This window comes from Lycium ferocissimum, chromosome 11 (assembly GCF_029784015.1).
Source record: "Lycium ferocissimum isolate CSIRO_LF1 chromosome 11, AGI_CSIRO_Lferr_CH_V1, whole genome shotgun sequence".
NCBI classification, from domain to species: Eukaryota; Viridiplantae; Streptophyta; class Magnoliopsida; order Solanales; family Solanaceae; genus Lycium; species Lycium ferocissimum.
Window position 1 is genome coordinate 15064408 of NC_081352.1, and position 27402 is coordinate 15091809.

Genomic DNA, 27402 nt, shown 5'->3' on the forward strand with positions numbered 1-27402 from the left:
TGGTGATCAATTATATAAGAGGGCTTATTCATCTAGAGAATTCAAGAAATCAACAAAAAAAAAAAAAAGGAAAGTGAGAACAAAGGCCATTCGGCCGAGTGGTATTAGAAAAAAAAAAATTGCAAGTTCATCAACTTTGATCCATAAATCTCTTTCTTCTTGAATTCTTACTAAGTTCAAGGCGCTCTTCGACGTGATACAAGTAGTTAAGCCAAAGAACGACGTTTGCGGCGAGTTGGAATTTGAAGAATAAGGTATGAATTCTATTCTTTTATGTTAGGAAATGAGTATGCATGTTAGAATGATTAGAATTGGATGAGAATTAAGGGAGTGTGGTGTGTGTGTGCATGGCCGTGTGTATGTGTGAATTGGTACATGGCCGTGAGCCATGGTGTTGAGAAAAGGCAAGGATGTCATGTTTTCTTTTATTTTAAGGAAGATTTATGAATGTTAGAATAAGTGGAATTGCATGAAAATTATGGAATTGTGATTGTGTGTGTGTAAGCCGTGTGTGTGTGTGTGTTTGTGTTAAAGCCGTGGGGTGTAGTGGAGTGGAGGAAAATGGTTGAACTTGTTTAGTATGTTAATTATGTTGTTATGGCCTTATGAAGTAAATGAAAGGTTAATGGTATTTGTTGTCATGGAAAAATGTTGTGAGATTGTAAGGTGAATATATGTAATGTTGTAGTGGTTTATGTAATTAGAAGAATGAAGTTGTTAGAATGCAAACCATGATTGTTGTGAATGAATTTGGAAGGAAACAATGCTAGTCATTAATGTTATGGCAATTGTAGAAGTTTAGGATGAATTATGATTTGATGGAAATTTTGTATAATTTGTGAAATAATGCGAAATGCTTCCGAATGGTATTGTAATGATCTTGATTAGTAATGAACGAGAGCATGTTGGTATTGATTTGGAAGTGTGAAGTCAGAATGAGAATTATGGCATTATGTTGGAAAGTAGACTAATTGCGTTATATTGTGATTTGTGGCGATTGTTATTGTTGTTGGTGTTGTTGTTGGGTTGTTGTTGATTGTTTTGAGCCGAGGTAAATTCTCGGGGTGTCACATTTATAGGGGAGGTGCCGCCGAAATTTCGGTAGGCAAGTATAAACCCAAGATTGAAATGTTAACTCTCATGAATAGTAACTGGTATAGGTGACCATTTGCAGATTTTTAACGAAACGGGAATTGAAATTGGACGAGCGTAAGGCGAAACCAAGGTATGTAAAGTCTTGCCTTTCCTTCTTTGGCATGTTCTGAGTGTAACAGGCTAGAAAGTGAGCCTTGATCGCACTTCTGCTTCTCATACTCCGAGATTGAAAATAACCCAAAACCCTTTAGTAAGATTGAATTATTCCTTTACCTTTTGTCGACAAAACGAACTATATGTATGTAATTTCCATAAATGGAGTTGGAACATCTTACAATGATTATGGATGACCCCCTAAGGTTATTATCTATCATTTATGTATATTCCCGTGATCGGGTCCGAGGAGGGCCCACAAAACTCTGACACTCCTTGTATGGCTCAAATTGATTTATCTCTGTTCGTTCTTCATAGGTAACTCCTAGTTATGTTTCCGTCCGCTAATTAATAAGTATTATGACTATCTTTCTGAATCTTGACATTATTCTGACATCTGAAACGGTTTTGGACACTCTGTTCTGAAATAATCTAACTACTCTGATTTGACCTACCGTCTGGACTATTTCAGTTTTGTTGAGTCTGAATATTGGTATGTATGCATATGGTTTCTCATTAATCTGTTCGTGGATGTCTCAATGCTTCTTTCACTGCGCCGGGCCAGGTTCTGTGATTCGTGCACTTCCACTGCATTGTTCACCGCGTCCCTCGGATGTGCGGGCCGGGATCTGTTTATATCTGATTATGATTTGATTATGTGATATTATGGGGATGGCGGCCAGGATGGCATTTGATCTGATCTGTCTGTCCACCGCGTCCCGTACGACGAGGGCCGGGTTCTGTTACCGCGTCCCTTATTAAAGGGCCGGGATCTGATATATGATATGTATGTCTGAATATGCTTATGACTCTGCATGCATGATTTGAGATTCTGATTTGGATAAAGATCCCGTCGTCACATTTCGCACGTCCGTTTCGACTCGACTCTCGTCCGTCATACTTCCGAGTTCGATCCCGTCCGAGAGTCTGTCTGTCACTCCTCTGTACTTCGGACTCTGCTTATGATTTATGATCACACTCTGTGCCTCTGATTTGCATTGTGCTTCCGTCAGCTACATTCTGTACCTCTGGTCCGTATTGAACCTCCGTCCGCTACATTCCCTAAATCTGACATATTATGATTCTGTCTGCACACTCTGTAAGTCTGGCTCCGCTACGAACCCGATTCTGTCTGTTATGATTTTGCATATTTGACCCTGATTATTATGACTATGTACGTTATATTTCCGCTTTACATACTCGGTACACCTTCGTACTGACCCCCTGTTCTTCGGGGGCTGCGCTACATGCCCGCAGGTACAGACGCGCCGCATGATACGCGCGCCGCTTAGGACATCGGTTTGTGTCCGGAGAGCTCCCTTTGATCCGGAGCCGATATTTTGGTATATATATTTGTTGTTTGTCTGTTTGTTCTGTATATATGATCATTTGGGTACGGCAGGGCCCTGTCCCGTCTTCTGATTTCGTTCCGTATGTTAGAGGCCTGTAGACATGTTTGTGGGTTGTGGGTTATCACGGTTCTGGTAAGTGAGTACGAGTCTGCGATCTGAGTAATTCTGCTTACTATGATAGCCCTAACGGCTTCTGTATAGGTTTAAGCATGTATATATGTGTATGTATGTTCGTGCGATGCGTTTTATATCGGTATGAATTTATGTATGTCTAAACAGAATTTAGCCATTTGGTATGTCAGATCTGTTAGGTAGGTACGTATGGGTGTCCAGTTAGGACACCAGTCGCGGCCTACGGGGTTGGGTCGTGACAGTTTCATCCTCCCTCAAATGATGAACATTCGTTCTCATGCATTTGATCTCATACATTATGTGGTGGTATGGTATGAGAGGTGTCATCTCGGTTAAGATGCATGGCCTAGTTCAGTTCTAGCTTGGGAAGAAGGTTTCGACTTCGAAAGGGTTGTGATAGTATGCGTGGCACAGGTGAACTTATGGAAGACAATGATTTCGCAATGGCTAAGTTTTAGTTATTGGTATGCGAGGAAGTGAGAGAGTTCGCTACGGATTACCAGATTCAACGGGTATAGTGATTGCGTGTGGTAGATAAGAGGAGTTGAGTGTAAGTACTAACATGACGATATTGTGAGGGAGCATGGAGAATCCAAATTCTTAAGGGGATTGGCATTGGTACTTGTTGTGTACATAAAATTGAGTCGTGATAAAGAGGATTTGGATAGAAAATTCTTGAGCACTAAGAAGGAAATAATTGGTATCTGGCATGCTTATGAGAAAGTGTTTGTGACTGTTACGAGAGTGAGATTCTAGTAACTAAGCAGCTGTTAAGATTTATGTACGATATCGGATTGAGGCCGAGAGCGTTTGTGCTTGTTGTGTGGCTTCGGTGAGTTTTGTTATTTATCGGTGTTGTTATTCGGTTGAAGTTGATGGTATAGTCGCTTGAATGGTTAGGTGTGCTTAGGTTCGACAATAGAGACGTGCTAATTTAGTGAGTCAGAGATGAGTCTTAAACCTATTCGAGTTATATGGATCATTTTGAAATTCAAAATAAGGGGTGGAATAAGGGAACCTTGGTAGAGGAAAGTGGGTCATTGTAAACAAAGTATGTGCTTCGTTGGATTTAGAGTTTAATTAGTTTAGACTCTGATACGTTGAAAGGTAACTCTAATGTGCAAGTGTGTAGGGTGATTCTATCTTCAAGGTTAGTTAGGTAGTGTGGAAGACATATGATTTGCGGTAATTGATTTAGTGGCTTCGAGAATTGGTTAGTATTAGTCGAGAGTGGCAAGAATTAGGTGCGTCCTTGGGAGTACTGGAATTTATTTTAATGGTGGTATTGCAGTCTAGCATGGAATGTACGCGCTTGTGATTGTTGTATGATTTGAGAAAGTAAGATTACAAAATGGGTAAGTAATAAGAAGTTGTGACCAGTGGTACGAGTGAGAAGTGAGATTTCAGATAACCTACATGTTGGATCTACCAGAAATGGCTTGTGTGGTACCCCTTTGGATAATTTCACAGTACTTTGCAGTGAATGAGTTAATGTGTGTATTAGAGAAAGGATTTGTAGAAATTCTTAGTATGTTATAGCTATCAGTGTTTCCGAGATGGGATCGTGTTGTGCTTGGTGTTCCATGTTATGAACAACATTGATAGAATGACTTCGGATATTATGGGACCGAAGTGATTAAGCTTGTTAGCACAAGGAATTATGAGATTTTGATGCTTTCAAAAGTATTATGGGTTATTGAGGTTTTACAACGGAGAGTTTAATAGCCAAAAGATTGATTTATGAGTACATATGTCCTGAGTGTCAGAAAATTCGGGTTGTACCAGGTATTCATATTGGATACTGTTAAGGAATTTGAGGTTGCATTCACAAGATTTAGTTATCCGGTACCACTAGAACGATTTGGATAAGTTTCAGCTTTTAGAGCCTAGAGCGGTAACTCATGGTTTGCTATGCAAAGAAGAATGTGATGAGTTTCGGATCTTGGAATCAGTTTGTATAGTTGCTGATATATTCTGAAATGGTGCGTTTATTGTGGGTCATTATGGTTTGAATGAAAATGGTTAGACCGAGTTTGTAATTCCAAGGGAACCTATGGTTCCAAGTAAATCAGTTTAATGGATGTGGTAAGAAACGCCTGATTTCTTTGAGGTTTGTTAGTTGTAGTCCTTGTGGTATCTCACTAGAGTCAGCCCAGCGGTTAGTACAATGGGTTGTAATGATAATGGTTGTGCTTCGGAAATATTTAAGGATTGTGATAAGGCTCCGTTCTGATAATTGGATGTTGGCAGATTTTGCCCTATGCAGTGCTCGATGGTAAGTTCCTAGATAAGTGATTTGAAGAGTTAAGGAGACTTAGACTGACTTAGTTGGCTACGAGAAAAATAAGTTTCGATGAAATAGCTTAGAGTTTTCGGGAAGAATTAGGATCCTCTTTTGGGAAGAGTAAGTCATGGTTTCGGTTTGTATTGTGCAGTTCTAAGAATTGTGAGTGAAGGAACCATTTGAAAAGAAAAAAAAAAGGTGAATCCAAAGGATTAGCTAGCTCAGAATATCTTATCAATTCATAGTACTTTATGATTTAGTTATGACTAAGGGTTCGTGCCATTTGATTTATGTATAAGAGATCCGTGTTTGTTTTAGAGGTATGATAATTGGGTCTTTCGGCTAAGTGCGAACGAGTTGCGATTTGTGTTTGCTCTTTTCGTAAGAGTTTCGTGTTGGCTGTGATATGATTTCCTTTGTTACCGTAAGCTTGTCCTACTCTCGTTCTTCGCTCGAGGACGAGCGATTGTTTAATTGGTATTTGATGTAACGACCCGTTTTGTCGTTACCGTAATTTTTCCATTTTTGCCCTCGTGGACTCGTTCCTGAATCTCGTTAGAACTATTTTGACCCGAGGAGATAGTTGGTATGCCTTCCTAGGCATCGCTGTGGGCTTCAGAATGTTCTCTAGAAAAATTTAGCTTTAAGCGAAAACTGTTTGACCGGGAGTTGACTTTTGGGTAAACGGACTTTTTTTGAAAATTCGTCAACTCTGAGAGATCCAGATGACCATTTGTGATTGATTGGTGGGTTTGATTCGGTTCCTAATGTACTCAGTTGCGTTTTGGGACTTGGGTTGGAAAATTGATATTTAGTCCGTCGAGAGTTGACTTGATCAACGAAGCGTCTGCTCAAAATTTTGAGGCTACGAGTGCATTCGTAGCACGTTTTTACGTATATCCGCATATTTTGTTTGTGTTTGAGAGGTTCTGGAATTGTTCTGGTTGTCGTTTTCAAGTTTGGAGGACCCTAGATTTTTTTTGGGTGTCTGGTGTGACCGCCGTAGAGGTACCGCTGCCGCGGCAAAGGTGACCGCTGGAGCGGTAACTGCTGAAGCGATAAGGTCGACCGCTATAGCAGCCGACGGGCAATTTTCTGATTTAAAAGCCTCCAAAAACCCTTATTTCCTCCCATAACTTATATTATATTTTCTTACCACCTTGGAGGCGACTTGAGGGGTTTATGGTCAGAATTCTCTTGGAAGTAAGTTCCCAAAAACTAATCTCTTCCATTTTCTTTTCTAAGTAAGAATCCATGCTAGAAATTCCTAGAATCAACGAGGGTTTTAATGGTTTTCTTCCTAATGGGTTCTTGGCTTTAAAATCTTGTATTATTGGTTGGGTTAGCTTCATTAAGCATGAATTTGATGATTATAAACTATATAAGCATGTTTCTTCTATTTTTAGAGGTAAAATTGTGGGATTAAAGTTAGGGTTCTTAGACCCAGATTTGGGGGTTTTCTTAATAATGATGGTTTTGAGAATTAATTGAGTATTCCTATGATTAAAGAAATGGGTTTTGAGCTTTTAGTACTGAATTTGATATTGTGGTCATAAAATTCCCATTTTGCCCGTGAGGCTCGTTTTTCCTAAATTAAGAGTTATAATTTGACTCGAATAGAAAGTAGCTCATATGGGTATCGTTATTCGTGGTTTCTTACATAGAATTCACATGTGATAGATTTTGATTATTTGGAGATGCTTCGAAAGACAAGGCAACGTGTGAGTTCGTAGCACCTGTTCGACTGCCAGGTAGGTTATAGCTTCCCCTTTCGGTAGACTCCGGTTAGTTTTCCATATTTATGTATTAGAAGGAACGAAAAATGCATGTGTAGGAATTGGAGGTTTGGGATGGAATCTTAGGATGGTATTGATGTGCGATTGCGTGTTCGGGCTTGTGGCCTGTAGATTATGTAGGATGTATGATGTGGCTTCTTTCTAAATCAGTGGCTTGTATATGATTTGGGACTAGCGGACGAAATTTATTTTTGTGCCTAATGATGAACATTTCCCGTAATAAGTGATTACTTGTGTTATGCCATTAAAAGCAAATCTAGTGGATAAATGGGAGGATAAATTGTACCAATGATTGTGATTGAGCCCAAAATGAGTTGTGACGACGAATTTTGAGTGTAGGGTGAGATTCGTGTTCCTAATTTAAGGAAGTGGCAAAAATGTATATCGATTGGTTTACCTGTTGTGTGTGGGACTAGCCACCCTGTTGTGTTGTGTTTGACTGTTCTATTGTGTTGGCTTGATGCCATGTGTAGTTGGTAGATATCAAATTCTGTTTTGTCGTCCGGATTGGAATAGATTTGACATACCCACTGTTGGTGTTGGGATATGATATATTGTTGGCATATCCACTGTTGGTATTGTGATAAAGATACGTTATTGGCCTACCCACTGTTGGTATTGTGATATTGATATATTGTTGGCATACCCACTATTGGTATTGTGATATGATAAGTTGTTGGCATACCTGTTGCCGGTACTTGTGATATTGATATATTGTTGGCATACCATTGTTGGTATTGTGATATGGTACATTGTTGGCGTACCCTATTGTTGGTACTTATGATGTTGAACTTGATTGTTGATGATTGACATATGCATTGCACGCATTCTCTCATATTCATGATGCATGTTCGATACCCGGTGATGATCTGGTATCGTTGATTGAGCGAAACTGATATTTGTTAAACTCTTTTACTTGAGTGATAACGAAATAGCCGATGTCCAAAGATCCATTCCGGAATCGTTGATTATATAAAACTGGTGTTTAGCAAACTCTTTTAGTTGAGTGATTCTGAGAAGGCCGATGTCCGAGGTTCAATTCCGGAATCGTTGACATATTCATCACATGCATTCTCTCATATTCATAATGCATGGCCGACACCCGGTGATGATCCGGTATCGTTGATTGAGCGAAACTAATATTTTGATAAACTCTTTACTTGAGTAACTGTGAGGTGGCCGATGTCGGATGAGCTATTCTAGCACCGTTGTTGCATGGTCAATTCCAATGTTATCCTGGAATCGTGGTTAGTGGATGGATTCCGTGGGTCCCCCAGAGTGGTACCGGTGAGAATCCCCCTGTGAGCAATTAGCCATGGTCTTGTCTGTCTATTGGGCAAAGATCCGAGATGGGTGGCACTTAGACTTCGCGAGTCACACTAGGTTGTGCTACCCAGACGTCGATATTTCCATCCGGAGTACATGTGTACACCTCATTTGCATGGCATAGCATTGCATTGATACATCTTGCATTGCATTGCATTGATACATCTTGCATTGCATTGCATTATGGCTTGCTTGAGATGATTTGGTGTTTACTTGCGATGAATGGATTCAGATTGATTTATTCAGACTTGGCACATATGAGATCAGATGCTTTACTTAGGCAATGACACGTACTTGGATCTGAATTTATTGATCGAACTTGTTGAGGTATTTCACAGACCATCCATAAGAATATGTTTGGTCTCTATGTGATGTAGGATAGCGGGTGTCTTAATGATGAGTTGACTACTAGACTGAAACGATCGATTTAATGATATGTGAGTTCCAATATCGTTGTGGGCTTGGTTATGGTGAATTATTAGAGTGAATTTAATGCTTAAAGGTATTGATATACAGTGTGTGGTAGATAGACGTATGACTTGATTGGGTTGTTATCCGGTTTATTTGTGAATTCTTTTACTGATATGTGTTACTAATCATTGTCAGCCTATGATACTTACTCAGTACGCGTGGTTTGTACTGATATTGCACCTGCTACACCCTTTTTGGGGTACATAGATTGTTTCGTGTGACCGATCGGAGCATATGTGGCAATACGCAAAGGTGCCTAAAATTTTGAAGGCCTCCTCCCCATTTCATTCGGGACGGAGGTTGAGTTTAGAATGTAGTGGTAATGCGAAGTCATTAGCCGCCGTTGTACTAGTCTAGACCAGGTTATGGGAAGTTGGATTGAGTCTGTAATCATGTATTTGTTCTAATCATATGAACACTTGAGTTTATTACATAAATATTATGATATTCCGCTGTTATTTCTAACTATCTATTAGTTCAAATAAATCGTCCTTATTTAATTGATATGTATTCAGTGAGAGGGATCGCTTAACGAGGTGGGAAAGGTAGGTGCCCGCGCGACCCCGAATTTTGTCGTGAAAAGTCGGTATCAGAGCTTAGGTTACCGGTCTACTAGGTACAAGAGCAATGTGTAGTAGAGTCTCGTGGAATGGTACGGAGACGTATGTGCCCGTCCGCGAGAGGCTATGAGGCCTCTATAGAAAAACTCCCTTCATTCTTTCTATTCGTGCTACTTCGATCAAATTGGTATCTCGGCGGGTCCAATTGGTATCTAGGCGATTCCAATTGGTATCTGTGTATCCTTGTTTCATCCTCTCTCAAATGACAAACACTCGTTCTCATGCGTTTGATCTCATACATAAGTGGTGGTATGGTATTAGAGGTGTTATCTCGGTTGTGATGCGTGGCCTAGTTCAGTTCTAGCTTGGGAAGAAGGTTTCGACTTCGAAAGGGTTGTGATAGTATGCGTGGCACAGGTGAACTTAGGGAAGACAATGATTTCGCAATGGCTAAGTTTCTATTATTGGTATATGAGGACGTGAGTGAGTTCTCTAGGGATTGCCAGATTCGACGAGTATAGTGATTGCGTGTGGTAGATAAGAGGATTTGAGAGTAAGTACTAACATGACAATATTGTGAGGCAGCATGGAGAATTCAAATTCTTAAGAGGATTGGTATTGGTACTTGTTGTGTACATTGAATTGAGTCGTGATAAAGAGTATTTTGATAGAAAATTCTTGAGCACTAGGAAGGAAATAATTGGTATCTGGCATGCTTATGAGAATGTGTTTGTGACTGTTACGAGAGTGAGATTCTAGTAACCAAGCAACTGTTAAGAGTTATGTCCAGTATCGGATTGAGGCCGAGAGCGTTTGTGTGGCTTCGGTGAGTTTTGTTATTTATCGGTGTTGTTATCCGATTGAAGTTGATGGTATAGTCGCTTGAATGGTTAGGCGTGCTTAGGTTTGACAATGGTGATATTCTAATTTAGTGAGTCAGAGATGAGGCTTAAACCTATTCGACTTATATGGATCATTTTGAAATTCAAAATAAGGGGTGGAATAAGGGAACCTTAGTAGAGGAAAGTGGGTCATTGTAAACCAAGTATGTGCTTTGTTGGATTTAGAGTTTAATCGGTTTAGACTCCGAAACGTTGAATGGTAACTCTAATGTGTAAAGTGTGTAGGGTGATTCTATCTTCAAGGTTGGTTCGGTAGTTTGCAAGACTTATGGTTTGCGGTAATTGATTTAGTGGCTTCGAGAATTTGTTTAGTGTTAGTCGAGAGTGGCAAGAATTAGGTGCGCCCTTGGGAGTACTTGAATTTATTTGGATGGTGGTATTGTAGTCTAGCATGACGAGCTTGTGATTGTTGTAAGATTTGACAAAGTAAGATTACAGAATGGGTAAGTATTAAAAAGTTGTGACCAGTGGCTGAGTGAGAAGTGAGATTTCAGATAACCTACATATTGGATTTACCAGAAATGGCTTGTGCGGTACCCCTTTGGATAGTTTCGCAGTACTTTACAGTGAATGAGTTAATGTGTGTTGCTCTTGTCGTAAGAGTTTCATGTTGGCTGTGATATGATTTCCTTGGTTACCATAAGGTTGTCCTACTCTCATTCTTCGCTCGAGTACGAGCGATTGTTTAATTGGTATCTGATGTAATGACCCAATTTGTCGTTATCTTGATTTTTCCATTGTTACCCTCGTGGACTCATCCCTGAGTCTCGTTTGAACTATTTTCACCCGAGGAGATAGTTGGCATGACTTCCTAGGCATCACTGTGGGCTTTAGAATGTTCTCTAAAAAAATTTGGCTTTAAGCGAAAACTGTTTGACCGGGAGTTGACTTTCGGGTAAACGGACTTTTTTTGGAAATTCGTCAATTCCAAGAGGTACGGATGACCATTTTTGATTGATTGGTGGATTTGGTTCAGTTCCTAATGCACTCAGTTGCGTTTTGGGACATGGGTTGAAAAATTGATATTTAGGCCGTCGGGAGTTGACTTGGTTAACGAAGCCTCCGCTGAAAATTCCGAGGCCACGAGTGCATTCATAGCCTGTTTTTATGTATATCTGCATATTGGGTTTGAGTTCGGGAGGTTCCGGGATTGTTCCGGGTGTCATTTTCAAGTTTGGAAGACACCAGATTTTTTTCAAGTGTCTGGTGTAACTGCCGGAGAGGTACCGCTATAGCGGTAAAGGTGACAGTTGGGGTGGGAAGGTCGACCGCTATAGCGGCTGACGGGCATTTTTCTTATTTAAAAGCCTCCAAAAACCCTTATTTCCTCCCATAACTTCTATTAGATTTTCTTACCACCTTGGAGGCGACTTGAGGGGTCTATGGTCAGAATTCTCTTGGAAGTAAGTTCCCTAATCCTAATCTCTTCCATTTTCTTTTCTAAGTAAGAATCCATGCTAGAAATTCCTAGAATCAAAGAGGGTTTTTATGGGTTTTCTTCCTAATGGGTTCTTGGCTTTAAAATCTTGTATTATTGGTTGGGTTAGCTTCATTAAGCATGAATTTGATGATTATAAACTATATAAGCATGTTTCTTCCATTTTTAGAGGTAAAATTGGGGGATTAAAGTTAGGGTTCTTAGACCCAAATTTGGCTGTTTTCTTAACAAAGATACTATTTTCTTGATGTGTAAGAGTGAAGACTTAATGAGCTATTTATAGACGAAGGATGACTGGGCAAGTGTGATGCATTCATGATGCAGGAGTGACTCGTGTCACACATGCAAGCCATCTCATGCATGAGTGAAATATATAAGAAATGCGAGCTTAACACATTTATGCATATGCGACATGTGTTAGCCATGCGAACTAACATCATGCATGTGCGCCACATGTCTGCCATGCAATTTCCTAGCCGTGCATGCGTGCCAAGTGTCCACTCAATTATCCTCTTTCCATCAAAGTGGGGAGTTACTTAATTACCTTAAAAATTACTCCATAAGTTATAATCAATTTTCTTTAATTAATCCTTTTGTTTATTAAACCCAACTTAATCACATGGAATATATTTCTTACACATTAGATTAAATTAGAACGACATGGAAAGATTTACATTGTTTTTTTTTATTAAAGATGACACACACAAATGGAGAAACAATACAAAGCACGTGATAGCATATCATTGGCTATAAAAAACATGACATTAAATATAAAATATAGGTTTTAGTGTGTTTTTGCATCTTTGCTGCCTATTAGTTCTCTAAAGTTTTTGTTTGTTCAGTAAACGATTATTTTTGTTCGATTCTTTTACGTCAGCTATTAATCCGTATCAGTAATGTTTTCACAAGAGTGTTTCACCAGGTGAAGCATTATGCTCTATGATGGTTCTGTTCTATATCATCGTTATACTGGCTAAAGGTTAACCGTGTTCAATGAAGGGACAGCAAAACGAAGCAGAATATTATGCATTTATTTCCTACAAACCCAATGAGGAGGACTACTTCAGTGGGGATTTTTCATCCATTTTCGCTCTTGAGAATCCCATCTGTAGTAAGAGTTTAAATTATATTAATATTATTTTAAAAAAGTACAAATTACATGACTAGGAACAACGTACAAAACACGTGTTGCGGAACAAGTTTTTCAAATAAAAATGAAAGAATTTTTAAAAGTGAAATTAGAACATGTGATGAGTCCCTTCAAGGAAACACTGTGTTTGAATTTTTGCCATTATAGATTGTGAAACATAAATAATTTAATTGACAGCCCAATATGACATTAGGATCATGCAACGTAATAATTTTCACAAGACATAACATAACATTAGTTTAATCAAGAAAACATACCTGAATCCACAACATTTTCTAGAAGTGTCTTTTGCGGAAGTGATTAAACTTTTAGACACTGTCCATTCCACTGAATCTTTATCACGCTATTTGATGGAAATAACTGTGAATTGCAATTTAGAGGGGACCAATTTCTTAAGTCTACTTTATATTCCTGGTACACATAGAATATATATACTATTTTCTTGATGTGTAAGAATGAAGACTTAATTAGCTATTTATAGATGAAGGATAATTGGGCAAGTGTGATGCATGCATGATGCAGGAGTGACTCGTGTCACACGTGCAAGCCACCTCATGCATGCGTGAAACATATAAGAAATGCAATGCTAACACCTTTTATGCATGTGCGCCATGTGTTAGCCATGTGAACTAACATCGTGCATGTGCGCCACATGTCTGCCATGCAATTTCCAAGCCATGCATGCGTGCCAAGTGTCCACCATGTGTGGAACATGTCATGCAATGTGACACATATCACGTTGACCAATCATGCTAGCACGTGTTACATTTTTCAGTCACTTTATCGCACATGGACACCTACGATCGTAAAATGCCACTTAATTAGCCACTTTCCATCAAAGTGGGGAGTTACTTAATTACCTTAAAAATTATTCCATAAGGTATAATCAATTTTCTTTGGTTAATCCTTTTGTTTATTAAACCTGACTTAATCACATGGAATATATTTCTTACACATTAGATTAAATTAGAATGACATGGAAAGATTTACATTGTTTTTTATTAAAGAGGACACACACAAATGGAGAAATGATACAAAACACGTGATGACATACCTGTGGCTATAAATAACATGACATTAAATATAAAAAGGTGGTTTTAGTGTGTTTTTGCATCTTTGTTGCCTATTAGTTGTCTAATGTTTTTGTCTGTTCAGTAAATGATTGTTTTTGTTCGATTCTTTTGCGTCAGCTATTAATCCGTATTAGTAATGTTTTCACTAGAGTGTTTCACGAGGTGAAGCATTCTGCTCTATGATTATTTTGTTCTATATCGTCGTTATTCTAGCTAAATGTTAACCATGTTCAATGAATGGACTGCAAAACCAAGCAGAATATGATGCGTTTATTTCCTACAAACCCAATGAGGAGGACTACTTCAGTGGGGATTTGTCATCCGTTTTCGTTCTTGAGAATCCCATGTCTAGTCAGAGTTTAAATTATATTAAGGCTAAACCCATCGACAGACACCTGTGGCCATCCACTTCTTTACTTGAACACCTTAACTAAACTTTATTTCATTTAGAAACTTGAGGTAAGGCCATACTGTGTCATTTAGATGCTTTTTGCTGACTTTGCTTATTGCGTGAATTTCACTTGAAGTCCAGCGCGTGAATGCTTGAAAACATGACTTTTTCTGTTTCCCTTTTAATAATTAAAAGAATTATGAGGATTTTTTTTTAAAACAAAAATAAAAAATACAAAACCCATCTTCTAAATCCTCCACCCAAACTCTCCCTTCCCCCTTCTTCTCCTAGCATTACAACTCCCATCGGCAGTCCCTATCCCCAAATGTTTTTTTTCTTTATCTGGTTGGATTTTAAATTTGATATTATCTATTCTGGATTTTATTATTTTACTTTTATATCTAAACTATTCCGTCAAAGAGAGGCAACAAGAGACCAAGAGAAAGAGAGGGGTGGCGGATTACCATTTTTTCCGGCAAGAATTCAATTGATAGCTTGAAAAATTAATGATATTACAGAAAATGATTAACCAAGACTGTTGGAGGCACATAGGGTTCGAATTGACAGATTGTTTGGCCGAGGTTCGTCAAAAATTTCACCGCCAATTTCTAAATTAAAATTGCAATGATAGGAATTCCCAACTGAAATTGGAGCCTTGCCATTTTATAAATAAATGAAGAAGAAGACTATACCTTGAGGCGATAATGGAAACTATGAATTAATGGGAAAAATAGAGAGTGGTGTGTGCATAGATTCTAGGGATGGTGGTGATCGGAGAGACGCCGGCATCGTCAGAGGTGGTGGTCCGATTTTGGAAACATTAAAATATCAAATTTACTTTTCCTTCCTTTTTTTTTTTTAAATTTATAAATCATTGATGTGGCTCTTTTTCATTGAATCCACATTGCCATGTAAGGAGTTTGAACTTCACGCACATAGTTTGTCTTGGGACTAAGCTTTTTGTGTCTAAATAGCACAACAGGATCTTACCCCAAGTGTCCAAATAAAACAAAATTTAGTTGAGGTGTCTAAGTGAAAGATGTTGCCAACCACAGATGTCTCCCTATGGGTTTGGCCTTATATTAATACTATTTTAAGAAAGTACAAATTACATGACTAGGAATAACTTACAAAACACGTGTCGCGGAGCAAATTTTTTTTAAATAAAAATGAAATTAGAACATGTGATGAGTCAATTCAAGGAAATATTTTGTTTGAATTTTTACAATTATAGATTGTGAAACATAAATAATTTAATTGAAAACCCAATATGACATTAGGATCATGAAACGTAATGATTTTCACAAGACGTAACATAGCATTAGTTTAATCAAGAAAACATACTTGAATCCACAACATTTCTAGAAGTGTCTTTAGCCGAAGTGATTAAATTTTCAGACACTCTCGATTCCACTGAATCTTTATCACGTTATTTGATGGAAATAACTGTGAATTGCAGTTCAAAGGGGACCAATTTCTTAAGTCTACTTTATACTCCTGTTACACATAGAATATATATATATATATATATATATATATATATATATATATATATAACAAACATACTATTTTGCTTAGGTGTAAGAATGAAGACTTAATGAGCTATTTATAGATGAAGGATGACTGGGCATGCGTGATGCATGCATGATGCAGGAGTGACTTGTGTCACACATGCAAGCCACCTCATGCATGGGTGAAACATATAAGAAATGCAATATTAACACCTTTTATGCTTGTGTGACATGTGTTAGCCATGCAAACTAACATCATGCATGTGCGCCACATGTCTGCCATGCAATTTCCAAGCCGTGCATGCATGCCAATTGTCCACCATGTGTGGCACATGTCATGCAATGTGACACATATCACATTGACCATTCATGCTAGCACATGTTACGTTTATCAGCCACTTTATCGCACATGGACACCTACGATAGTAAAATGCCACTTAATTAGCCACTTTCCATCAAGGTGGGAAGTTACTTAATTACCTTAAAAATTACTCCTTAAGTTATAATCAATTTTCATTAATTAATACTTTTGTCTATTAAACCCAAATTAATCACATGGAATATATTGCTTGCACATTAGATTAAATTAGAACGACATGGAAAGATTTACATTGTTTTTTCTTAAAGATGACACACACAAATGGAGAAACGATACAAAACGCGTGATGACATATCTGTGGCTATAAATAACATGACATTAAATATTAAAAATAGGTTTTAGTGTGTTTTTGCATCTTTGCTGCCTATTAGTTGTCTAAAGTTTTTGTTTGTTCAGTAAACAATTATTTTTGTTCGATTCTTTTACATTAGCAATTAATCTGTATTAGTAATATTTTCACAAGAGTGTTTCACCAGGTGAAACATTCTACTCTATGATGGTTCTGTTCTATATCATCGTTATTCTGGCTAAAGGTTAACCATGTTCAACGACGGGAATGCAAAACCAAGCAGACTATGATGCATTTATTTCCTACAAACCCAATGAGGAGGACTACTTCAGTGGGGATTTTTCATCCGTTTTCGTTCTTGAGAATCCCATCTCTAGTCATAGTTTAAATTATATTAATAATGATTTAAGAAAGTACAAATTACATGATTAGGAATAACGTGCAAAACACATGTCGCGGAACAAGTTGTTTAAATAATAATGAAACGATTTCGAAAATTGAAATTAGAACATGTGATGAGTCCATTCAAGGAAACATTGTGTTTAAATTTTTACAATTATAGATTGTGAAACATAAATAATTTAATTGAATAGCCAATATGACATTAGGATCATGCAACGTAATGATTTTAACAAGGCATAACATAACATTAGTTTAATCAAGAAAACATGCCTGAATCCATAACATTTTCTAGAAGTGTCTTTAGCGGAAGTGATTAAACTCCTGCTGCACATAGAATAGTTATATATATATATATATATATATATAAAACATACATACACAACAAAGATACTATTTTCTTGATGTGTAAGAATGAAGACTTAATGAGCAATTTATAGATGAAGGATGACTGGCAAGCGTGATGCATGCATGATGCGAGAGTGATTTGCGTCACACGTGGAAGCTACCTCATGCATGCTTGAAACATATAAGAAATGCAATATTAACACCTTTTATGCATGTGCGACATGTGTTAGCCATGCAAACTAACATCATGCAAGTGCGCCACATGTCTGCCATGCAATTTCCAAGCCGCGCATGCGTGCCAAGTGTCCACCATGTGTGGCACATGTCATGCAATGTGACACATATCACGTTGACCAATCATGCTAGGACGTGTTACGTTTTTCAGCCACTTTATCACACATAGACAGCTACGATCGTAAAATGCCACTTAATTAGCCACTTTCCATCAAAGTGGGGAGTTACATAATTACCTTAAAATTATTCCATAAGTTATAATCAATTTTCTTTAAATAATCCTTTTGTTTATTAAACCCGACTTAATCACATGGAATATATTTCTTACACATTAGATTAAATTAGAACGACATGGAAAGATTTACATTGTTTTTTATTAAAGATGACACATACAAATGGAGAAACGATACAAAACATGTGATGACATATCTGTTGCTATACATGACATTAAATATAAAAAATAGGTTTCAGTGTGTTTTTGCATCTTTGCTGCCTATTAGTTGTCTAAAGTTTTTGTCTGTTCTGTAAACGATTATTTTTGTTCGATTCTTTTACATCAGCTATTAAGCCGTATTAGTAACATTTTCACAAGAGTGTTTCACTAGGTGAAGCATTCTGCTCTATGATGGTTATGTTCTATATCATCGTTATTCTGGCTAAAGGTTAACCATGTTCAATGAAGGGACTGCAAAACCCAGCAGAATATGATGCATTTATTTCATGCAAACCCAATGAGGCGGACTACTTCAGTGGGGATTTTTCATCCATTTTCGTTCTTGAGAATCCCATCTCCAGTCAGAGTTTAAATTATATTAATATTGTTTTAAGAAAGTACAAATTACATGACAAGGAATAACGTGCAAAGCAAGTTCCGCGGAGCAATTTGTTTAAATAAAAATGAAAGAATTTACAAAATTGAAATTAGAACATGTGATGAGTCCATTCAAGGGAACATTGTGTTTGAACTTTTACCATTATACATTGTGAAACTTAAATAATTTAATTGAAAACCCAATATGACATTAGGATCGTGCAACGTAATGATTTTCACCAGACATAACATAACATTAGTTTAATCAAGAAAACATACCTTAATCCACAACATTTTATAGAAGTTTTTTAGCGGAAATGATTAAACTTTCAGACAAATAGATTTCTCTCCATTCCGCAGAACCTTTATCATTCTACTTGATGGAAATAACTGTGAATTGTAGTTCAAAGGGGACTAATTTCTTAAGTCCACTTTATACTCCTATTACTCGTAGAGTAGATATATATATATATATATATAACAAAGATACTATTTTCTTGATGTGTAAGAATGAAGACTTAATGAGCAATTTATAGATGAAGGATGACTGGGCAAGCGTGATGCATGCATGATGCAGGAGTGATTTGCGTCACACGTGGAAGCTACCTCATGCATGCTTGAAACATATAAGAAATGCAATATTAACACCTTTTATGCATGTGCGACATGTGTTAGCCATGCAAACTAACATCATGCAAGTGCGCCACATGTCTGCCATGCAATTTCCAAGCCGCGCATGCGTGCCAAGTGTCCACCATGTGTGGCACATGTCATGCAATGTGACACATATCACGTTGACCATTCATGGTGGCACATGTTACATTTTTCAGCCACTTTATCGCACATGGCCACCTACGATCGTAAAAGGCCACTTTCCTTCAAAATGGGGAGTTACTTAATTACCTTAAAAATTATTCCATAATTGTTATAATCAATTTTCTTTAATTAATCCTTTTGTTTATTAAACCCAACCTTTTGTTTATTAAACCCAACTTTATCACATGGAATATATTTTTTACACATTAGACTAAATGAGAACGACATGGAAAGATTTAATTGTTTTTTATTAAATATGACACACACAAATGGAGAAACGATACAAAACACGTGATGACATATCTATAAATAACATGACATTAAACATAAAAAATAGGTTTTAGTGTGTTTTTGCATCTTTGCTGCCTATTAGTTGTATAAAGTTTTTGTCTGTTCAGTAAACGATTATTCTTGTTCGATTCTTTGACATCAGCTATTAATCCGTATTAGTAACATTTTCGCAAGAGTGTTTCACCAGGTGAAGCATTCTGCTCTATGATGGTGCTGTTCTATATCATCGTTATTCTGGCTAAATGTTAACCATGTTCAATGAAGGGACTGCAAGACCAAGCAGTATATGATGCATTTATTTCCTACAAACCCAATAAGGAGGACTACTTCAATGGGGATTTTTCATCCATTTGCATTCTTGAGAATCCCATCTCTAGCCAGAGTTTAAATTAAATTAATATTGTTTTAAGAAAGTACAAATTACATGACTAGGAATAACGTGCAAAACAGGTGTCGCGGAACAATTTGTTTAATTAAAAATGAAAGAATTTATAAAATTGAAATTAGAACATGTGATAGGTCCATTCAAGGAAACATTGTTTTTGAATTTTTACCATTATAGATTGTGAAACTTAAAAAATTTAATTGAAAACCCAATATGACATTAGGATCGTGCAACATAATGATTTTCACAAGACATACAATAACATTAGTTTAATCAAGAAAACATACCTGAATCCACAACATTTTCTACATGTGTCTTTAGCGGAAGTGATTAAACTTTCTGACAGACAGATTTCTCTCCATTCCACTGAACCTTTTTCATGCTACTTGATGGAAATAACTGTGAATTGCAGTTCAGAGGGGACTAATTTCTTAAGTCTACTTTATACTCCTATTACACGTAGAGTATATATATATATATATAGCAAAGATACTATTTTCTTGATGTGTAAGAATGAAGACTTAATGAGGAATTTATAGATGAAGGATGACTGGGCAAGCGTGATGCATGCATGATGCAGGAGTGATTTGTGTCACACGTGGAAGCTACCTCATGCATGCTTGAAACATATAAGAAATGCAATATTAACACCTTTTATGCATGTGCGACATGTGTTAGCCATGCAAACTAACATCATGCATTTTTGCCACATGTCTGCTATGCAATTTCCAAGCCGTGCGTGCGTGCCAAGTGTCCACCATGTGTGGCACATGTCATGTAATTTGACACATATCACGTTAACCATTCATGCTTCCACGTGTTACATTTTTCAGCCACTTTATCGGACATGGACACCTACGATCGTAAAATTCCACTTAATTAGCCACTTTCCATCAAAGTGGGGAGTTACTTAATTACCTTAAAAATTATTCCATAAGTTATAATCAATTTTCTTTAATTAATCCTTTTGTTTATTAAACCCGACTTAATCACATGGAATATATTTCTTACACATTAGATTAAATTAGAGCGACATGGAAAGATTTACATTGTTTTTTATTAAAGATGACACACACAAATGGAGAAACGATACAAAACACGTGATGACATATCTGTTGCTATACATGACATTAAATATAAAAAATAGGTTTCAGTGTGTTTTTGCATCTTTGCTGCCTATTAGTTGTCTAAAGTTTTTGTCTATTCAGTAACCGATTATTTTTGTTCGATTATTTTATATCAGCTATTGATCCATATTTGTAACATTTTCACAAGAGTGTTTCACCAGGTGAAGCATTCTGCTCTATGATTATTCTGCTATATATCATCATTATTCTAGCTAAAGGTTAACCATGTTCAATGAACGGACTGCAAAACCAAGCAGAATATGATGCATTTATTTCCTACAAACCGAATGAGGAGGACTACTTCAGTGGGGATTTTTCATCCATTTTCGCTCTTGAGAATCCCATATCTAGTCAGAATTTAAATTATATTAAGGCTAAACTCATCGACAGACACCTGTGGCTGTCCACTTCTTTCACTTGAACACCTTAACTAAACTTTATTTCATTTAGACACTTGAGGTAAGGCCCTACTGTGTCATTTAGATGCTTTTTGCTGACTTTGCTTATTGCGTGAATTTCACTTGAAGTTCAGCGCGTGAATGCTTGAAAACATGACTTTTTCTGTTTCCCTTTTAATAATTAAAAGAATTATGAGGATTCTTTTAAAACAAAAATGCATGAAAGCGGTTTCCAGCGCTGCTGGGCAGAAAGACATGATGGCATGAAACTCGATTACGTACGCTGATTGTTCGCCCACTTCAAACGCCAACCACAACGTTACACCCCAAAACTATACGAAGCCCTTCCGAATGCTTTATCAACATTGATAAGCTTTCTAGCTTATGCAAGCAGCTGGTGGAACTCCTCAAAAGTGTCAGAAATCTCCTCATCAATGGCATAATTAGCTAGGCTATCTACCACAGCATTTCCTTCCCTGTACACATGAGAAAGAGTTTGAGCTCTTTTTTTTTTGGTTGACTTTTAGCCACACGCGGCGGCTATGCACATGTGTCCCAAAGTGACGTATATTTTTTGGTAATGGGTATGCTCGAGAGAAAAGGTTTGGAATTCGACCTCCCCTTATACGCTCTAAAAAGGGGTCATGGACTCCTTTTTAGTTTAGGATCCCCTTTCTACATTCAATTATTTATTGAGCAAAAAATACAAAACCCATCTTCTAAATCCTCCACCCAAACTCTGCCTTCCCCCTTCTTCTCCTAGCATTACAACTCCCATCGGCAGTCCCTATCCCCAAATGTTTTTTTTTTCTTTATATGGTTAGATTTTAAATTTGATATTATCTATTCTGAATTTTATTATTTTACTTTTATATCTAAACTATTCCGGCAAAGAGAGGCAACAAGAGAGCAAGAGAAAGAGAGGGGTGGCGGATTACCATTTTTTCCGGCAAGAATTCAATTGATAGCTTGAAAAATTAATGAAATTACAGAAAATGATTAACCAAGACTGTTGGAGGCACATAGGGTTCGAATTGAAAAATTGTTTGCTGAGGTTCGTCAAAAAACTTCACTGCCAATTTCTAAATTAAAATTGCAGAATGATAGGAATTCCCAACTGAAATTGGAGCCTTGCCATTTTATAAACAAATGAAGAAGAAGACTATACCTTGAGGCGATAATGGAAACTATGAATTAATGGGAAAAATAGAGAGTGGTGTGTGCATAGATTCTAGGGATGGTGGTGATCGGAGAGACGCCGGCATCGTCAGAGGTGATGGTCCGAGTTTGGAAACATTAAAATATCTAATTTACTTTTCCTTCCTTTTTTTTTTTAATTTATAAATCATTGATGTGGCTCTTTTTCATTGAATCCACATTGCCACGTAAGGAGTTTGAACTTCACGCACATAGTTTGTCTTGGGACTAAGCTTTTTGGGTCTAAATAGCACAACAGGATCTTTCTGCAAGTGTCCAAATAAAACAAAATTTAGTTGTGGTGTCTAAGTGAAAGATGTTGCTAACCACAGATGTCTCCCTATGGGTTTGGCCTTATATTAATATTGTTTTAAGAAAGTACAAATTACATGACTAGGAATAACGTACAAAACACGTGTCGCGGAGCAAGTTTTTTTAAAATAAAAATGAAATTAGAACATGTGATGAGTCCATTCAAGAAAACGTTTTGTTTGAATTTTTACAATTATAGATTGTGAAACATAAATAATTTAATTGAAAACCTAATATGACATTAGGATCATGAAACGTAATGATTTTCACAAGACATAACATAGCATTAGTTTAATCAAGAAAACATACTTGAATCCACAACATTTCTAGAAGTGTCTTTAGCGGAAGTGATTAAATTTTAAGACACTCTCGATTCCACTTAATCTTTATCACGTTATTTGATGGAAATAACTGTGAATTGCAGTTCAGAGGGGACCAATTTCTTAAGTCTACTTTATACTCCTGTTACACATAGAATATATATATATATATATATAACAAACATACTATTTTCCTTAGGTGTAAGAATGAAGACTTAATGAGCTATTTATAGATGAAGGATGACTGGGCAAGCGTCGTGCATGCATGATGCAGGAGTGACTTGTGTCACACATGCCAACCACCTCATGCTTGGGTGAAACATATAATAAATGCAATATTAACACCTTTTATGCTTGTGTGACATGTGTTAGCCATGCAAACTAACATCATGCATGTGCGCCACATGTCTGCCATGCAATTTCCAAGCCGTGCTGTAACGACCCATTTGGTCGTTTAGCACTTTTGGTCTCGTTTTCGCTAAAATACATTTTCTTAATTTTAAAGGGTATTCTTGACTTGCGGAAATTAGTGGCACGGTGATTTAATTGGCGGATATTTTCCTTGAAATATATTTATTTAATATGTGTGAATGGTTTATTTATAGGAATATGAGTTCCACACATATAAGGTCTAAGTTGGTAAATAAAGTATTTAACGGAATGATTACATTTATTATAATGGTTAAGTGATTAAGTAAATTGTAGAAATTATTGGGCTAAGTTATGAGGCTTAACCCACTTCTTATGAGCCATACATATTAGAAGCCTAGGGTTTAAAAAAAATAATTCATTTACTGTGGGCATAAAAAAATAAAATAAAGAAAATAGAAACACTTTGACGTAGTGGACGGCAACAACAGTTTTTTTTTCTTTCTTTTCGTGGACTTAAATTCTAGAGAAAACAGGTACGTTTCTTCTACATTGTTGTTCTTAGAATTTCGCTTATGTGTGAAATCATTACGTAATGATTAGTGTGTAACGGTTAAATGAGTTCGTGAGTATTTGTAAAGGGTTAGTCACTGTTTCTGATTTGGTTTCTTCAAATTTCATATTCATGTGTTTAGAGGAAAACATAATGATTGCACAATGACTTAAGGGATAATGATTAAGTAATGATGAACTAATCATTTGGGTGATATTGGTAGAATTAATGCAAGGTTATGGTCCCTGTACGTTGGTTCTTTTCTAATTGAAAATCACTGGTTTCGTATTTTGTTTCGGGTATTAGAATTGCCGTATCGTTGCTATGTTGAAATTTCAATTTTATCGGATGGGTTTATGTTAGTTAACCTTTGGTGTATTGGATTATACGTACACCTTCGAATTCATGGTAATTGAGATGTGGTAAGCTAGATTTTTGTCCGAAGTTAAGATTTTGGGGTAATTAAAGGTTTCGAGTCATAGTTCTAAGAAATGAGAATTAATGATTTGAGAGTCCATTTATCGATGAAATTGATAATTTTTAAAATATATGACCCTTGGATTATGGGTGAAATTATTTTTCAATAAAATTTCAATCTTGCCCTTGTGGGCCCAAGGCCACTTTTCGGGGTGCGTTTTTGGGGTTTTGAATATAAATATAGAAATATGGGTGTCCTTAGATTCGTATTCTAACGTAGATCGCATATTTTATAGATTTTGATCGTTCGAGGCTCACGCAAAGGGAAGGCATTAGTTTGATTGTTCGTGGCACCGCTCGGCATTGAGGTAGGTTACGGTCTACTTTAGTTAGACTCTGATTAGAGAATCGTATGTAGTTGTAGAAAGTGACGGGGATAGCATATAGGCCTTCGGGCATGGAGTGGAGGTGGATTCCAATTAGGTTGGCTCTGTCGGTTTGTTATGTGGGCTTGTTGCCATATGTGTTATTTTTTGTGATTATCACTTTGTTTGTATCTCTGTTACATACTAGCTCACTCATCATATGAAAAGGAATGGTAACATTATATGACTTGTATTTGTTGATTGTATATTGGTGATATTGTTGAGGCGATATCATGCATGACATGCTTTCCATATTATTCTTGTGATGGTGGTGAGCTAAGTGATTGAGAGACTCCGAGGTTTTTGCCGGAGATTGAGAGTGACAGAGAGACTCCGAGGTCTTTGCCGGAGATTGAGAGTGATTGAAAGCCTCCGAGGTTTCTGCCGGAGAGCACGAGTGGTACATGGACTTCGCGGGTCCCCCATGGGTCATGGCTTTGAGGCACTGCCCTTAGCATGTGTGTACGAGAGTGGAGTGAGAGAGGTGACTGTTGCATTGCATTGCATTCATTCACTCATACATTTGATTGATCATCCGGTAATTATATACGTGTTTGGTTGATTTCATGATTCCTTTACACTTTACTTGTATATTATATGTGACCATACTGTTTGCTCCATGTGCTACTTGTTAGTTTCCACTTCTTCATGCGTTATCTAATCATTGTCGGCCTATGATGCTTACCGGTACTAGTGTTGTACTGATACTACTCTTGCTGCACTTTTGTTGAGTGCAGAGTACGATCCAGGCTCCAGTTCTACACCCCGTGGGCGATACGCGAGGGTGACATCTTTCGATAATTCGGGGTGAGCTACTTGGTCATCCGTGGCCCCCGAAGGACCTTCTCTATTTATTTTTTTTGTATTCGACAGACAATATGTAGCCTTCGGGTATTTTCAGACTTATATTCCGTACTATGTTAGTGCTCTTGTACCCTTTGACCAGATTTTGGGGTTGTCGTGACATTTCTAGTTATGATAAGTATTTAAGATTAGATAACTTATTCTTATTAAATTTTTCGCTATTTAACTTGTTTTCAGTAATGTGGTTCGCCTACTCGGAGGGATAGTGTAGGTGCCACCACGACTCGCGAATTGGGTCGTGACAAAGTTGGTATCAGAGCTTCTAGGTTAATTGGTCTAATGAGTACAAGAGCAATGTCTAGTAGAGTCTTGCGGATTGGTACGTAGACGTCCGTACCCATCCTCGAGAGGCTATAGGACATTTAGGAAACACTCCACTTCTTTTTCTCTTTTCGTGCTAGTTCAATCCGATTGGTATCTGGTTCATTCTTTTCGTGCGAGATTGTTCGATTGGTATCTTAACCTCATTTCTATGTTCTCTCACGGATGGTGAGGACGCGATCGGCCTCTTGGAGGCCGGGAGCACACACGCACACACACCCGCACCCGCATCCATACCCGTTGCCCGGCACCGTCCGTGGCGGGGGGGACGTGGCGAGGGACGTGGCGGGGGCGGGCGCGTGCAGCTAATCCAGATAGGAACCAAGCACCAGCACCTGCTCAGGACCCTGACAGAGAGTTGACTCCGGAGCTTGACGACATTCCGGAGGAGGAGATTAGGGCTGCTGAGGCACAGCCTGGGGTCGGCTTGCTACTCCCGATTTTCGGGAGGCTGTGTTTCGAGTGTTGGGGTACTTTGACGGTTTAGCTCGGGCGGGCATGATTCCAGTTGCTCCAGATGGCTCGCAGACTAGAGTGGGAGGTCATACTCCCGATACTACGGTTGCTCCAGGATTTCGGACATCGAGGGTATTGCCGGCAGCAGCAGTGGCTCCCCGTATTGATGCTACTCCAGCGCCTGATTTTGCTCTAAGGCCTATGGATGGGCCAGTGTTGACCAGTGAGGAGCGAAAATTATTCGAGGATTTACCAAAATGTCTCCTCCTTGGTTCTATGGTACTCCCGGGGAGGATGCGTATGAGTTTATTGTTAGCGCCATGAGATGCTTCATAAGTTGGGTGTAGTGGAGTCTCACGGGGTCGATTATGTTTCTTTCCAGTTAGTTGGGGATGCCAAGCAGTGGTGGAGATCGTACATGGAGTGTCGACCAGTTGGGTCGCCACCTTTGACCTGGACCCAGTTCTATCAGGTATTTTTGGAGAAGTATGTCCCTCGTACTCTGAGAGACAACAGGAAGGATGAGTTTTCGACATTGGAGCAGCGGGGTAGGTCGGTTGCGGAGTATGAGACCAGATTTCTCGCTTTGTCCCGTTATGCGACGGCATTACTTCCCACAGAGGTCGAGAGAGTGAGGAGATTTGTGAAGGGTTTGGACCTTCCGCTTCGGCTGGCGACCTTACAGTTGGAGGCTTCTGGGGCCTCATTTCAGTCAGTAGTAGAGCATGCCAGGAGGGTTGAGTCAGAGATGGGTCGGGCACATAGTGGGGGTGGCGACAAGAAAGCTCGTAGATTTGACAGTTTCAGAGGTCCTATTAGAGGTGGGGGACACCATGTCATCATCCCTACAACCGCCCCATCTAGTCATCACTACAGGCTTTAGCAGGTGGTTCTTCAGGTTATAGCGGGCACAGTTCTGAGCAGACTTCCCGAGGTTCTTACTCTCGACCTTCAGACCGCGGAGGGTATTCTGGTTCTTCTATGACAGTTCAGCAGCCTATAGCCAGAGGAGCATGTTTTGAGTGTGGTGGGATAGGGCATTACGCGAGAGAGTGTC

The 27402-nt window shown here is 38.1% G+C and overlaps 1 protein-coding gene and 1 long non-coding RNA gene across 2 annotated transcripts; both read left to right on the forward strand.

The window, feature by feature from the left end:
- The first annotated feature begins 24944 nt into the window (after window positions 1-24944).
- On the forward strand, window positions 24945-25704 carry LOC132037849 (uncharacterized). Its single transcript, XR_009410057.1, has 2 exons — window positions 24945-25188; window positions 25442-25704. It is a non-coding gene; the product is annotated as an uncharacterized LOC132037849 (long non-coding RNA).
- A 489-nt stretch (window positions 25705-26193) lies between these two features.
- On the forward strand, window positions 26194-27228 carry LOC132038063 (uncharacterized). The gene has a single exon (XM_059428788.1). It carries the CDS (start codon window positions 26671-26673, stop codon window positions 27226-27228), a length of 558 nt encoding a protein of 185 aa, XP_059284771.1. The 5' UTR covers window positions 26194-26670.
- Window positions 27229-27402: the final 174 nt, after the last annotated feature.